The sequence below is a fragment of the Cicer arietinum genome, chromosome 6, assembly GCF_000331145.2.
Source record: "Cicer arietinum cultivar CDC Frontier isolate Library 1 chromosome 6, Cicar.CDCFrontier_v2.0, whole genome shotgun sequence".
NCBI lineage: Eukaryota > Viridiplantae > Streptophyta > Magnoliopsida > Fabales > Fabaceae > Cicer > Cicer arietinum.
Window position 1 is genome coordinate 21,626,394 of NC_021165.2, and position 15,278 is coordinate 21,641,671.

The 15,278-nt window shown below is 28.6% G+C and overlaps 2 protein-coding genes and 1 pseudogene across 2 annotated transcripts in view; 1 reads left to right on the forward strand and 2 right to left on the reverse strand.

The window, feature by feature from the left end:
- The first annotated feature begins 1,871 nt into the window (after positions 1–1,871).
- Positions 1,872–6,931, forward strand: LOC101488783 (uncharacterized). The gene is made up of 5 exons (XM_004505622.3): positions 1,872–2,303; positions 5,335–5,631; positions 6,054–6,272; positions 6,409–6,537; positions 6,622–6,931. The coding sequence occupies exons 1-5, from the start codon at positions 2,034–2,036 to the stop codon at positions 6,841–6,843; spliced, it is 1,137 nt and encodes a 378-aa protein (XP_004505679.1). The 5' UTR covers positions 1,872–2,033; the 3' UTR covers positions 6,844–6,931.
- A 1,190-nt stretch (positions 6,932–8,121) lies between these two features.
- Positions 8,122–8,801, reverse strand: LOC140920660 (uncharacterized; annotated as a pseudogene).
- Positions 8,802–13,872: 5,071 nt separating this feature from the next.
- LOC101502680 (aquaporin TIP1-2-like) overlaps positions 13,873–15,278 on the reverse strand; it is a 1,932-nt gene continuing 526 nt past the window's right edge. Inside the window, exon 2 of the mRNA XM_004505748.3 lies at positions 13,873–14,586. Within this exon, the coding sequence (XP_004505805.1) occupies positions 13,873–14,586 (714 nt within the window). The remainder of the gene's footprint in view (positions 14,587–15,278) is intronic.

Genomic DNA, 15,278 nt, shown 5'->3' on the forward strand with positions numbered 1-15,278 from the left:
GATTTAGATGGAGTAAAATACATGTTCTATGATCATGAACGCATTTTATGTTGTGATGACAAGTTCATAGACGACCATCAGTTAAATGACAATGATATGGAAGAAATTTCAATGATCATAGTAGTGTAGATTATAGTTGTGTAGATGTTTTCTCCAAGCCTATACAAAAAGTGGAAATAGTTGAGGTTTATGATCAATCTAATAAGAGGACTCATCAATCAAATGTCAAAATTGTTGTGAAAAAATCCACCAAAGAAAGAATATATTTTAAGAGGTATATCGAACAATTTGTTGGGTCTTGGGAGAGTCTAGGGGATCATTACATTGGATTAAGAGCAACCATACAAGTGAATTGAACATCACATCTGTACTTAAAATTTTAAGACATTAGATATATGAGTCATCTTAATTGCATGTTGCTAAACATCTACTTTTCCATCAAATGTGAGACTTTTAATTCACACTTGACACACCAACAATTTCTCTCTCTCAAGTGTGAGTCGATTTATTCATCTATGTATCCTCACCTCTAGCATAAGTTTTTTCATCTATATATAATTGTACCATCATTGGCTTACAACATCAACGAAATGCGCTACTTTACCACTATAATTTTTGAAAGCTTTATTTTTTTTATGATGCTACAGTTGGATTATAAAAGAAGTCTAAGAATAATGTCATGAGATATACCAATTATACAAATAAACTAATTATCTCATCTTCGCCTAAAATCTAAAAGTATTAGGTATATGAATTATATCATATTGGACATTCAATCTCTAATCCGAAAGTAGTGTGTCATATGCAGTGTAACAACTTTCTTCTTTGATGGCATGCTTGTTTAAGAACCTAAAATTGTTTCACAGCTCATAATTCCATCTACAATTCAAAAACTCTATTTTAATGTCGAGAACTTTTTTGTTTATATAATAATGGTTCTTATAGGTGATTGTCAGTTAGATCGTTAGGCATACTTTCTCATGGGCTCGTTAGACATACACTTATGAATTAGGTTCTTAAACTTAACAACCTTATATGCAACTTTTATCTGTGATAATCTTTTCCAGACGATTCATTGACCATAAGAAATCATTGCCCTCTCCTAATTTTATCTAGAGTGTTTAACTGTCTATGGCATAGCACTTGCCTTCATCGATAATTAATAGTGTAAAAACTATATGGCCTTTCTGATGTAAATTGATTCATTGATTCGACCCATTCCTTCTATGTTCAAAGTCCACATCAATAGCCAAGCTAAAGACTAGAGAATTAGGATATAGATTCAAAACAGGACGAAATATTTATGATATATATACAATCAAGTCAATAGTTATTTACACTGAAATTTCTTTGTTTTTCCATCATTAATAGATAACTGACGAGGTAATTGTGCGATTCATGTTTAAATATATCTTTTTTAAAAATGAGAAACTTATGTATTAATGGTATATGCATAACAAATGTTTTTTGTAATTTTGATTTTCTATTATTATTAATTCATATAAAATCATATAACTACCGTCTCCTCCTACTTTCAATACAAAATATGATAATAGTTTAAAAGTTGTATATATAATCGTCATCAAATAATAATATACGAAAAAATAATTAAATAATATTTATTTTAAGATAATATATTTTTTTTTTCTTTCTAAAATGAGATTCATCCTAAAATAAAAGAAGTATAAAATCATATAACTAGAACAATTTTTAAATACAAATAGAATATTAATTATAAGATATTCTTTTAAAAAAATTGTGCATAATTGTTTAAATAATATAAAATTTAATATTTAGAAATAGTTATTTTAAGCTAATAATATCTGTTGATATATATTATAATAAGAAAAGGTAGTAGATAAATGAAGGTCGATGGACATTCTAGAAGAGAAGCAAAGTTGTATTTGAATTGAAAGTGAAATAAATAGTGTGATAGTTGAGGATTGAGAGAGAGAGAGAGAGAAAATAGAAAGATCACGAGAGGAGAAAGGGAAAAAGGGGGACATATAGCTAGAAAGGTCACAAGAGTCACAATGGAGAGTGGTTCAAACACAGGGAAGGGGAAAAGTATTAGTGGTGGTGGAAACACAGTTGAGGTTCTAGATGGTTCTAATATTATGGAGTTGGTTGGAAACAAAGATGTTTTCACCAAATTCGTGAACCATAAGTTTCATGAGTTGGATACAGACAAAGATGGTAAACTCTCTGTGAAAGAACTTCAACCTGCTGTTGCTGATATTGGTGCTGCTCTTGGTTTACCTGCTCAAGGCTCTGCTCCTGATTCTGATCACATCTATTCTCAGGTTCATTCTTCATCTGCTACATTTCTCCAACATTCTTTTCAATTGCTCTATTTTATCTCTCAATATTCATTTTCTTCTTTTTTTTCTTACTTTAAATTTTCTTGTGTCCTATAAAATTTAAATAGAAAATTATATTCAAAATAAGACATTTAATTTATAATATTATAATATATCACAGATAAAACTAAAGACAGTAAGGCGGTGAATTCTTTTATTGAGTTTTCTAACTTTAATTATGGTAGTATTCAAAATAATAGTAATATGATGTGGGGGTGAAATTGTAATTAAATAATCTATCATTGTGAAGGATGTCATTACCTGCATCAGAATATTTGTTGTGGTTCGAATGTCGGTTGTGTAGGAAGGCTCTAAATGTCTGTTTGTGGTTTTGGTTCTCTTTTAGGCCTTTGGCGTATTTGCAACATCATTTATTAGGTGCTTATTGCTTAACTGCTACGTGTCAATAGAGGACTTGTTCTATAAATTCTTTTTAAAAACTCGTACATATCCGCACTATATATACACTTTATCAACGATAATTTTATTCTAAAATCAAATTAGTATTTATTTAAGTTGCTACTTGAAATTGTATCAAAAGTAGTCTCTAAATTATTATATTTTAAAATCGCTGAAACATGTCAACTAAATTTGTCTCGATTCAAATTCATCCTTAATGCTACTAATTGATGAGAATATAAATTTATTAAAATATTGTAATTTCAGTATAATTGATGAGAATATAAATTAAGCAATAGATTAATTCAGTTCTATAACTTGAAACACCAATTTGAGTAGTATTACTTACTCAAAATTTAGACATCCAATTAGTACTAGAAGTATGGTGATGTATATTTGTATGATATATTTAGGTAATTATTTATTCATCTTTTATATTTATTATTACTTATTTTTATGCTCTCAAATATAATATAGAAAATTAAGATTTCATAAGGTGTTTAACTAAAACTCAGTAAAAATAAAAAGACTTAATTGCAATTTTGGTCCCTCTATTTTAGTTGAATCACAAAAATAGTTTCTCCATTTTTTTTTCTTCAGTTTTAGTCCCTCAAACATAATTTTGTTCTAAAACTTGATGAATTGTCATTTTTTACGCTTATTTAAGCCATATCATGCCTCAAGATTTTGTGGTGCAATAACTCTACTTGAAATCTATGATCATAAATGATATAGTTTGACTTTAAAAAAATAATATTTCATCAAGTTTTGGACCAAAATTGTGTTTGAGAACTATGATTCAGTTAAAATAGATAACTAAAAATGCAATCAAGCCAAACAAAAAATAAGAACAGGACGAGCACATTATATTTATTATAAATAGATTGGTCGGTGCTGTGGGACTTTTTTTTAATGGCAAAGTTGCAATTGATTTCGATACTCAACTTTTTGTGGCCCATTTTCTCCTCTCCAACACAGAGGAATCTTGTGAAAACTACTTAGCTGGTATTTTGACCTCTAATCAGGCTCTAATATATGTTGTATAAATAAACTAATGATGATTTGATTGGTTTGTTATGTTTAATATATATACTTATTAGATTAAAACTAATAATTGTAGTAATAGTCAGTACTCAGACATTGATATGAGAAGCTAGTAGAAAATTTGTGGTTAGACTTTAGAGTACATAAAGTCAACCTGCTATTAATATTCAAGGATAAATCACATGGCCCTAGTCGCTGGCTGCATGCTGAAGGCAATTTTTCCTGCGGCTAATTAAAGGAGTTTTTTGTGTGGCATACTTTGTGAAAAACCAAAGTGCTTACCTAACCTATCTATGTACCACATAATATATAGACGAACAATAAACTAAAAAATAAGCTACCTTAATCACCAGAAAATAAAATACAGCAATTGATTCTAAAATAATTTGTCTTTTTTGGGTCTTAGGAAAATTGAGATCAAGAGATGCGTATTCAAATCACTGTTTGAAAATGATGTTTAAGTATTGAGTATTGAAAATTAAAATTAATACTGTGTGTGAATTGAAAAAATATAGAAATACCACATAACATAAATATGATACATGTTTATAAAGTGGGTGTATGACTATTGGATGTTGTCCCAAGGAGATCTAATTCTATGAAGAGAAACGTACTAAAATAATAGTACAAGAAAATCATTTTTATAATTGATTTTTTATTTAAAAAAAAAGTGATTTCAATTATAGCAGACAAATACAAAATAATTTCTCAGTTTTTAAAATATTTCTAAAAGATAATCTTTAAGTTATAAAATATCAAAATTATTGTTTTTAAAATCTACAATAAAGAGACTATTCTTAAAACCCAATAATTATAATTTATATATATATACTCCATATGTTCATTTCAACGTACATAGAATTTTTTTGTTTTTATTTACTTGTTATTTTTAAATTTCAATGAACCATTATCTATTGTTTTGTCAATGATGTTCTTAATTATTTATTGGAGAGCGAAATATAATGAAATTGGATAATAAATTATTAAGGTTAACTTAAGACAATAATAAATAATTCTATGAAAAATAATAAAATTTATTGATTGTCTTGATATATGTAAAAAGTCTAAAGACAAGTAAAAAGAAACAGATAAATTAATAATAAAGAGAATATTTAATAAACAATATTTCATTCGATCTTAAATATAAACATTTTTTAATCAATAAAGATTATGTATTTAGTCTTTACTATAGATATGTCATGTAAGTCAAACAAAAGAAAGATATACACAGATATTGTTTGTTAAATACTGTCTGATTAGTGTTAAAGCAACAAAATTTGGATATACACGTTAAGTCAAACATCAATTTACATATAAAAGCACACATTAAGTCAAACAAAAAGAAAGATATTCACACATACATGTGCGTGTGTACATATTTTACTGTTTTTATTTATTTATAATATTCTTTGTATATTTAATTGATTAATTTCTTAATTCTGATAAGAACATGTCTTTGTCATTGATTAGCCATTATGTTTGAACCAATGAGTAAACAAGAAATGACAATATTAACTTATTAATTTAATAGGTGTTGAATGAATTCACACATGGAAAGCAAGAAAAAGTGAGCAAAACAGAGTTCAAAGAGGTTCTCTCAGACATTCTATTGGGCATGGCTGCTGGACTTAAACGAGACCCAATTGTGATACTTCGCATTGATGGAGAAGATCTTCTTGAGTTTCTCAATGGTTCAAGTTATGAACCGGAAATGGTTTCCATATTCTCTCAAATTGAATCACCTCACAAATCACTTCATGACCATATAATTCAAGCTCTTGCCAAACTCAATGTTGACCATGGGATTCCTCCTACTTCTGATTCTTGGGTAGCCAAATTCATTCCAATAAAAAATATCTTCAATTACCGATCAAAATTAGACGGAAATAAAATGAAAGTGGTCTCTAATAATTTAGTGTCCGATATTTACACAAATATATTAGTTTAGAGACCAATTTCATTTTTTCCAATTTCTAATTTTCGTTGGTAATTCAACTCTTTCTATATTGTTGATGGTTTTATATTATAGTCGTAGTTATGCTGCAAACTTTTATATTGCTAAAAAATGCAACGTATGAATCCAAATTAAAATATTGTGTTGCGGGGTTGCGATTGCAGATGCAGATGCAGATCATGTCAATTTGACATTAGAAAAATATCAATTTTGTTATGAAGCTCGTTTGTATTTCAACTAAAGAAAACTCAAGCTTTTCTCATATACATTCTCTTGGTTTATCATTGTTTGTGTAGGTTATTAGCAACATTGTGGAACCAGCAATGATTTCTGAACATGGGTTTGACTTGGATAAGGCTGTTTCTGAAGAGATATTTTTGGAGGAATTTAAGAAAGTGGCAATGAGGGTGGCCATTCGTCTTAAGGAGCAACCAGTTATAGTTGCTCATAGTGAAAGCACATTTGATGGAAGTGGTATTAAGAGATTATTATCCAACAAGTTTGAATTAGATAAGGTTTAATTTATTTGAGATATATATTTCTTGAAACGTCATTCTTGTTCTTAATTAATAGTTTATTTAGAATGAAATATAAACAAAAATGATAGTTGAAATATTATATAAGTAAATAATCTATGATATGAGAATGCAGATTTTGAGCTCAGCTATGGAGACTTTGCCTAAAGATCGAAATGGAAAAATGTCAAAGGAATATCTAAGGGTAGCTTTGGATGTGGTGGCTCCATCTGCTAGTTTACCTCCATTTGGTGCAATTCAAGAGGTGTGTAGTCAACACAATTCTGTTTCAGATTTTTAATTATTTCAATGATTCTCTAAGTGAGGTTGAAATTATTTGATTTTACAGATGGACATGGTTATTGGTGAAGTGTTTAAGATGATAAATGCAGATGATGGGAAATTGGTGAAAGAAGACGAATTTAAGAAATTATTAACTGAAATATTGGGGAGTATGATGTTGCAATTGGAAGGAAATCCAATATCAGTTGCTTCAAATTCAGTTGTGCATGAGCCTCTAGACTCCTCTTCTACACTTCTGCAGCCATCCCCTAATGTTGAAACAGCATAGCTCTCTCTAAGTTTGTAATATCATCATGGATACAAATATTAAGAACCTATAATTATTATATAATAATAAAAACATTTATTTGTGTAAATCTAAATTATTACTATTACTACTACTACCATAATCTGTCTTGAATGTGGGGATATTTAGAGAAAGATATATACTTTATTTTGATTATAATGCATACTTTATCAGTCCATTGTTATGGATATACTAGTAGCTAGCATATAACTTTTTAACATTTTAGCCAATGCATGCTAAGATGAGGAGATTCTCATCACTTTTTGCTAGCAAAGGCTTGAAAAAATCAAGACTATGTTCAATGTTAATTGAACAAGAGAAATAAACAAACAACTAACAGAAATAATTAATAGAATAAAGTTGTTTATTATTTATTAAAAGAAGAGAGCATACAATATACACACATATGTTCCTTAAATGCAACTAGTGAAACCAATATACAGTTTCTATATTATATTTAAAACCAATAACTACCACAAACATAAACTACTTCTGATAATCACTAATAAATTAAAAATCAACAATACTACTAATTCTTCTAATAATCATTAAATTAAAACTAACAATATAATATGTTACGATAAGTTTTTTTACGAATATTATAATTTTAAGTTAGAAAAATTTACTATGAGTAGATTGAAATAGTAAAATCATTAAACAATGACCCGTATGATTTCTTATTACTATTTTTTCATTAACCTTTAACATCTTTCATTAAAAATAACTATCATTCATGAGTGTATAATAGTTTTATTCTAATTTCACATCACCATTAAATTGTTATTTTTTATACACTAATATCTATTTATTAATATATTAGTAGTTCACTTGAACTTTAACAATATTTTATTATAAAATTTAAAAAAATTAATATTATATTATCTACATTAACATGATAATCAATATATTAGTAGTTCACTTAAACTATAATAATCTTTTATTATGAAATTTTTTTAAAAAAAAATTAATATTATATTATCTATATTAACCTGATAATCAATAATGTGTAAATTATATGATGCATTTATTGGTATTCTCTTTTTTTTACTCAAATGACAATTTTAATAATATTTGATAGGTTGAAGTACGAGTTAAAATTTAATATATCACTCATCTTTAACATTTAGCATGTGAGTTTTACCCTTAAAATTTTTAGAACGAAAATTAAATAAGTTAATAACAAACATATTTATTTAATTAAAGTGATTAGTAGTAAAAAAGATTTTGAAGCCCAACAGTCCATCAAAAACATATTTTTCAGCCCAACAAGTTTTATTGAACGAATAAAAATATTCGATTTAAAAATATTTACCCACTTTTTTTGTTCTGATTTAAAGGTATCAGTAAGAAGACTCTTGTTTGTTTGTGGCTTGAACCGTGAGGATCACAAAGAGAAACAGAGTAGAGCAGAGGAAGATGATTATTCCCGTTCGTTGTTTCACTTGTGGAAAGGTTTCTACTCCTCCCATTCTCTATTCCTTCTTCTTTTCGTTTCATCTTATCTTATTCATTCAAACTTTATTAAGACTTTTTAACGCTTTTAAATTTAGGGTTATGATTAATTGATACTTAATTCGTTTCGTTTTCTCCCAATTAGGTCATTGGAAACAAATGGGATTCCTATCTGGATTTCCTTAGGGTTTTCCTTTTTTATTAACATAATGGTTGATTGATTGCAGAGATGCTCTTGATGCATTGGGGCTGGTTCGATATTGTTGTAGGCGCATGCTTATGACTCATGTTGACCTTATTGAGAAACTCTTGAATTATAATTGTAATTTCTCATCCCTATATTATTCTTTCTCTGTGCATGTGGTTTATTTTCTAATATTATTATTGTGTTTTTATTGATCATACATTTCGTTGCAGCTCTCGAGAAAGTTGATGCCAGTTAAGGATTCTTGTGGAGCTGCATATTTCGTTGCATTTCCTGTGGTCATATGTCAATGGTTTTTTGTTTTGCCCTTTTTCTTTATATTTTTTTCCAAGAATCTGTTCTTGTTAGTGTTCTGGGTCGGCCTTAAGGTGCAGCTTATGCTAATTACTTTGTAAATTTCAGTATGTTTGCTGCAAATCTGTGTTTTGGTTAATATTTCATACACTATGATATGAAAGGCCAAATTCTAGAACTGTGACCAGTTTTTATAAAAAAATTGGTTCATGTAAATGTCAGATTTGATACTAATTTTTATCTAGGAATATTGATATGGATGCTTCCTTGAAAATTTGACCTACGGATGAGCTAAAAATTCCCCCAAACTACTAATGTACCATAATGCATGTAGTGTTTACTCAGGGATGAGCCTCCTTGATAATTTTACCCACAAATGTTAATAGAAACCTAACTATTAAGTTGACTTTGGACCTGGGGATCAAATTTCAGACTACCTATTAGTGTTCTTAGAAACCTAACTATTTCAATTAGTAATTGCTAAGTTGCTTTGTGAGTTGACTTAAGTCATAACTTTAATTGTTGGCTATAATATTCATTAGCCGAGTGTTGGAGTTCTTAACTTTCCTATCTTTTATTCAGTTTAATATGGATTTTACACAATGCAACATGTTTGATTTAGCTGGAAATAAATAAACTTGCTGGAACTTCTAAATCTCAAACTACTAAAGAGGATGTAAAAGTGAAATATTCCTTTCTTCAAACTAACATTTATTTGCTGTTCAATACAGTGATAGAAAAATAACAAACTGCCTCTTTATTTTCATATATCGGCTTAAAACCCTATGTTGTTTCCAAAGCAATATCATTTAGATGGCACTGGCAGAGACAGTCCTGCAATAATAGGGATTACAATGTGTAGGGTTTGAGTAGGTTACTGTAGTACCTGTCTCCGAATACTCATATTCGTATTGGTACTCTCTTGGGTATCAACTTTAATACACGTACCTTTACCGTTTGGGTACCTAAATGCTCATAAGCATATCCATTATTCACGCTTTAACTAAAATAGATCGATAAATAAATGATATTGTTGTGACTAAATTTAAAAATTATCCAAATATCTAAAATCCAATCATAAAGTATTAAAATATAAAATATTTTTTAATTCAAAACATTTCAAATGAACACTTGTTACATTACACATTCAAATGTCTATAATAATATTTTATGAAGTTGTAAGTCCTACGAAAATATTATTTGAGATATGTAAAAGCAATTGATAGAAAGTTGCAAGTATAATTATAAAGTTACGATTAATAAGACACAACTCTTAGTTATAAAGTTACAATTATTTACTTATATCATAATAAAATTCTTAAAAAGTTAGGTTTATCTTTCCATTATAAATATTGTAGTGATTCAATGATGTTGATAGATGTTAAAACATAAAAGAAAACAATTAATTAAACTAAACACTAATATAATAAATAAATAAATAATATATAATTGTGGGGTGGGTATTATAGTATCTGTATTCATATCCGCTTAATTTTACAGGTAATTATCCGTTACTATGTTTGTATTTATTATGTGAATTTTTACCTTACTCAATGTGAGTTTTCTTTCAATGGATCTGAATCTAATTGTCGTCCCTACGCAAGAATCTCTAGCCAACCTTTTTTGATAAAAGAAAAAAAGTTTAATAGACACACTATAATAGACTATGCAGGCCAAGAAAGGCCTAGCCCAAAAAACCGCAATGCTCATTCCATAACGAGCCTCCATAAAGCAATGCTAGTCCTAAGCATCATGCTGGGTTCAGCCCAACACCAACATAACCCGCATGCCCAGTTACAGTAACAGTCTCATAGACACAGATATTACCAGAATATTTTACTCCAGCTTTAACAAAATCCCATTTTACCTTTTTGTTTTTTTATAAACAAAATACCCAAAAATCAAAACAACCGGATTATTTAAGGAAGTTTTCCGGGTGATGAAAACTGAAATTTGTTTGGTATCGAACACTTCAAAAAATTTAAAATTTGAATTTTTTGAAATATGTTTTAAAAAATTTATTAGTTTTTTTGAAAAATATTTATGTTAAAAACTTTTGAACTAAAATTTTTCAATACACATTTATGTTTCGAAAAACTTAAACTCTAAATATTTTTTAATGATATTTGTACTCCAAAAAACATAAAATTAATTTTTTTCAATACACAATTTGAATGTTTTTTAAAATGATTTTGTGTTTTGATAAATTTAAATTAAATTTTTTAAAATACATTAATGGCTTTAATGTACTATAACGTTGTCCTTTCGTATCAAAGAATGCAAGAGAATTCAACCAACAAATCATCATGTGGCTTTAATGTACCATAACGTTGCCTTTGTCGCTAAGGGAACAGCCTCATAAGAGATACGTATCTACTAATTTGGGCACCATTACACATCTGAGTATAAAGAGACCAATTATTGAGCCAATGCATTGTGCCAACACGTAAAGAAGTGCACAAGATAAAGTGACAACACCTTTTAGAGCAGATTTGAATGTGAAAGGCTATGATATTAGATATCTTAATTAGTTATTTAAATTGGTTTAGTTAATTACACTAATTAGTTATTTAATTGAAGTAATTTACATTCTTTTTTTATTATTATTATTATTAGTATGATTCAATTTTAATTTTTTTAATCTTTTTTTATCAATAATTTAAATCAAGAATCGTGATATGATATCATAGTGTAATTATTCTAATATATTATTTCTCAATTTTTTTTTAGAAAATTTTCTTCAAAGTTTCATTGAATCATTATACTTTTCTTATTTCTCTTTGATTCTTAAATTTTCCTATAAAAAATTATAGATGACCCTGATTTATTTTTTCAACAACTATTTGTTGGTAAAAAAAGCTTCATCACATGCAAGAATATGCTTATAACTATGTATAATGGTAATACTCCCTCGTTTAAAAACTCTCTGCTGGCCAAATAGTTATGACTTGATTGCAAATGATTTTGATCATGTTTTACCATCCAGTCCAATCTTAAACACAACAATCTTCCTATATTTATTCCAATTTGGACTTTGGTGGACCAATTTGCAATTTACCCTTTTAGAGGGCACTTTTAATTTCCTTCTTGAACCTATAAAACTAAATTATGCCAATAGTAAAAATAGTCATTCTAATTTGAATGATATTAATGTCATGTATACTTGTGATGAAAATAATTTTGTATATGAAGAACCTTTTAATGTCATGTATACTTGTACATGAAAATAATTTTGCAAATCAACAAGGCTAAGAAATCCTCCTATTTATGTTCAGGAGTTTCATTCCAATCTTTTGAACACTTAAGGTATTGCTACTAACTCTAAAGCTGATTCTATTTTATATCATTTATCTTTTGTTTTGTCTTAAAAATTTTTTTCTTCTACTCATTTAAAATACATTTATGTCATGACTAGCGTTGTTGAACCCCAAACTTATCATGAAGCCATTAAATCTAGCGATTGGTTCATTGCTATGCAACATGAAATTACAACTTTAGAATCGAATAACATTTGGGAACTAGTTGATTTGTCTAAAGATAAACATGTCATACGATTTAGGTGGATATATCAGATTAAGCATATGATTGATGGTACTATTGAAAGACAGAAGGCCAGACTTGTTGCCAAAGGTTTCTAGACACCTTTTCTAGTGACGTTTTTCTTCAAGATGACCTTCATGAGGAAGTTTGAAACTTCCTCCTCCTGATTATCTAAGTCATAATAGTAATAAGGTTTGTCGTTTAAAAAAAATACGTGTATGGTTTAAAACAAGCAAGTTTGCAATGGTTTGTCAAACCACCTTTTGCCTTGATATCATTTGGTTTTCAACATTCAAAACATGATCATTCCTTATTCGTTCTCAAGAAGTTAAATTCTTTTATTATTTTGTTGGTTTACGTAGATGATATTATTATTGTAGGTAATTCTGAATTAGAGATCGATATGATTAAAACTTTTTTAAATTTTTCTTTTCATATTAGAAACCTTGGGGACTTAAAGTTATTTCTTGGATTGGAGATATCTCGTTCAAGGAAGGGTATTCACAAATGTCAACGTAAATGTGATTTTGATATCTTGTCAGATGTTGGATTATTAAACACTAAACCTTGCAATACACATATGATCAAGGACTGCAAATTTCTATACAACTCAAAGGCGCAACCCCATGACCCAACCTCTTTTAGGAGAATTATTGAACGTCTTATTTACTTGACCAACAAACGACTTGATATTGTTTTCTCCATGCAACAACTTAGCCAATTTATGCAATCATCGACTGAAGACCATTACATGGCAGTCATGGAGATCATCAAATACATAAAAACTGCATCAGCACAAGGATTGTTTTATTCATTAGCGTCTATACTTCAATTGCGAGCGTTTAGCTATTTTGATTGGGCAATCTGCCCAGAAAAAGAAGGTTTGTAATTAGATTCTGTATATTTCTTAGAGGTATAAGAAACAAAGCATTGTATCTCGTTCATCTTCTAAAATGGAGTATAGAGCATTAGAGTCAACAACTTGTGAAATTCAATGGATAACATTTCTTTTGCAAGAATTAAACATGAATTTTTCTGCCCCTTCAACTTTTTATTGCGATAATCAATCAGCTGGGAACATTGCATCAAATCCTACATTCCATGAGAGAACAAAACATATAGAAATTGATTGTCACATTGTTCACGACAAACTGCAAACTGGAAATGTTCAAACTTTTGCTCATCTCTTCATCAAATATTATGGTTGATTTCTTTACTAAATCACTTGAACCTACAACATTCAATTCAATTCTTAACAAGCTGACAATTCTTAAAATACATTCTCCATCTTGAGGGGATGTTAGTTTAATATTAGTTAGTTTTATTATGCTTTTATTCTTGGGTTGTTATAGTCATTTTGTTGGTAGCCTTTCAGACCTTTTTGTTGTTATTTTCTGTTACAAAGCTATTGTTATAAATAAGCATGTGATGTATATTCAGTAAAATAATATCCATTAATTGTTATTTTTTAAGATAACAATTTTTATATTCAACAAGACATTGAATTGGTTCTTACTCTCCTACTCATTTGGTAGGTTGATAGATAAACTATAATACATTAAGCAGGCCAAGATAGGCCCAACCCAAAAAACCCAATGCCCATTCCATAACGAGCCTCCATGAAACAAAGCCGCACCTAAGCATCTAGCTGGGTTCAGCCCAACACCAGCATAACCGGCCCGTCCAGTTACAGTTATGGACACAAATACTGCCAATGCCATAGCCCCAGCAATGACCAAACATATCATTGGTAAGCCCAAATCCTTTGACCTTTTTTTGTCAAAAGCCAATGTGACACCCAAAAAGAGTACTAAAAATGTGCAAGAGAATTCCAATAATAAAGCATCATGTTGATGAATACTAGAATTTAATCCTTTGCCACCAATAGCACAACCTCCTAATGAATATGTATTTATTAAATTTGGGTCCATGACACATTTGAGTATATAGAAACCAATTATTGAGCCAATGCATTGTGCTAAGATGTAAAGAAGTGCACGAGAAAGTGTGACAACACCTTTTAATGCAGCTATGAATGTGAAAACAGGGCTCATGTGACCACCGGATAGAGGAATTGTAACAATTAGGAATAAAAAGGCTATGATGAAAACTACAATTGGAATAATAAGCTTAGGATCGGTTTCATGTGAGTCTAAGCATGCAATAATGGAGCTTGTTAAGGTGATCATTAGAGAGGCAGTTGCTACTAATTCTGTAAAAGCTGCTTTCCATGTCTGAAAAATATATTAAAAATGAGTGTTATTATTTCCTATACTTGATACTTAATTAGTGATAAGAAATTGAAACTTTTGGTTGCGTATTAATAAAGGACGCATACTAATAAAGGATTTGGTGCTCAACTCTTGTATGGAATAAAATATAAAAAAAAATGGGAAAAACCAATGAAAAAAACTGAGCCACATTTTGGCAAAAATTAAGAAATTATATAATCACTCTCTCTCATTTTTTCATAATTTTACTTAATAAATTGTATTAAAATAGATCAGTGCTGTTGAAATTTAAAAATAGTTATTGGTAAAATCTATTTAGTAAATTTTTTAAAAGTATTGGATTGGAGGAATTAGGTTTTTATTAAGTATTAATATTAAATTATAAATAAGTCACGTGTAACTTTGAAATTCATTTAGCCACCCAACTACTAAGAGTATCATCATTATGGAAACTCTAATAATCTATTATAAACTAGAAAGTAAATAAAATTTGACTAATGATTGTTTAAATAAAAGATTAAACTCAAATACTCTATCAATTCAACTTTAAAGATATGTTTGTAGAGTCAAATGTGTCTATATATATATATATATATATAAGAGTTATAATGAGAAATATATTTTTTATGTGTAAGTGAGAGGATGAAATATATATATATATATATATATATATATATATATATATATATATATAT

What these genes read in the sequence shown, in the direction of transcription:
- LOC101488783 (XM_004505622.3), top strand. Translation starts at nt 2,034, where the DNA reads ATGGAGAGTGGTTCAAACACAGGGAAGGGGAAAAGTATTAGTGGTGGT. An exon ending in CTGATCACATCTATTCTCAG is followed by an intron (nt 2,304 to 5,334) that starts GTTCATTCTTCA and finishes TTAATTTAATAG; the next exon opens with GTGTTGAATGAATTCACACA. An exon ending in CATTTGGTGCAATTCAAGAG is followed by an intron (nt 6,538 to 6,621) that starts GTGTGTAGTCAA and finishes TTGATTTTACAG; the next exon opens with ATGGACATGGTTATTGGTGA.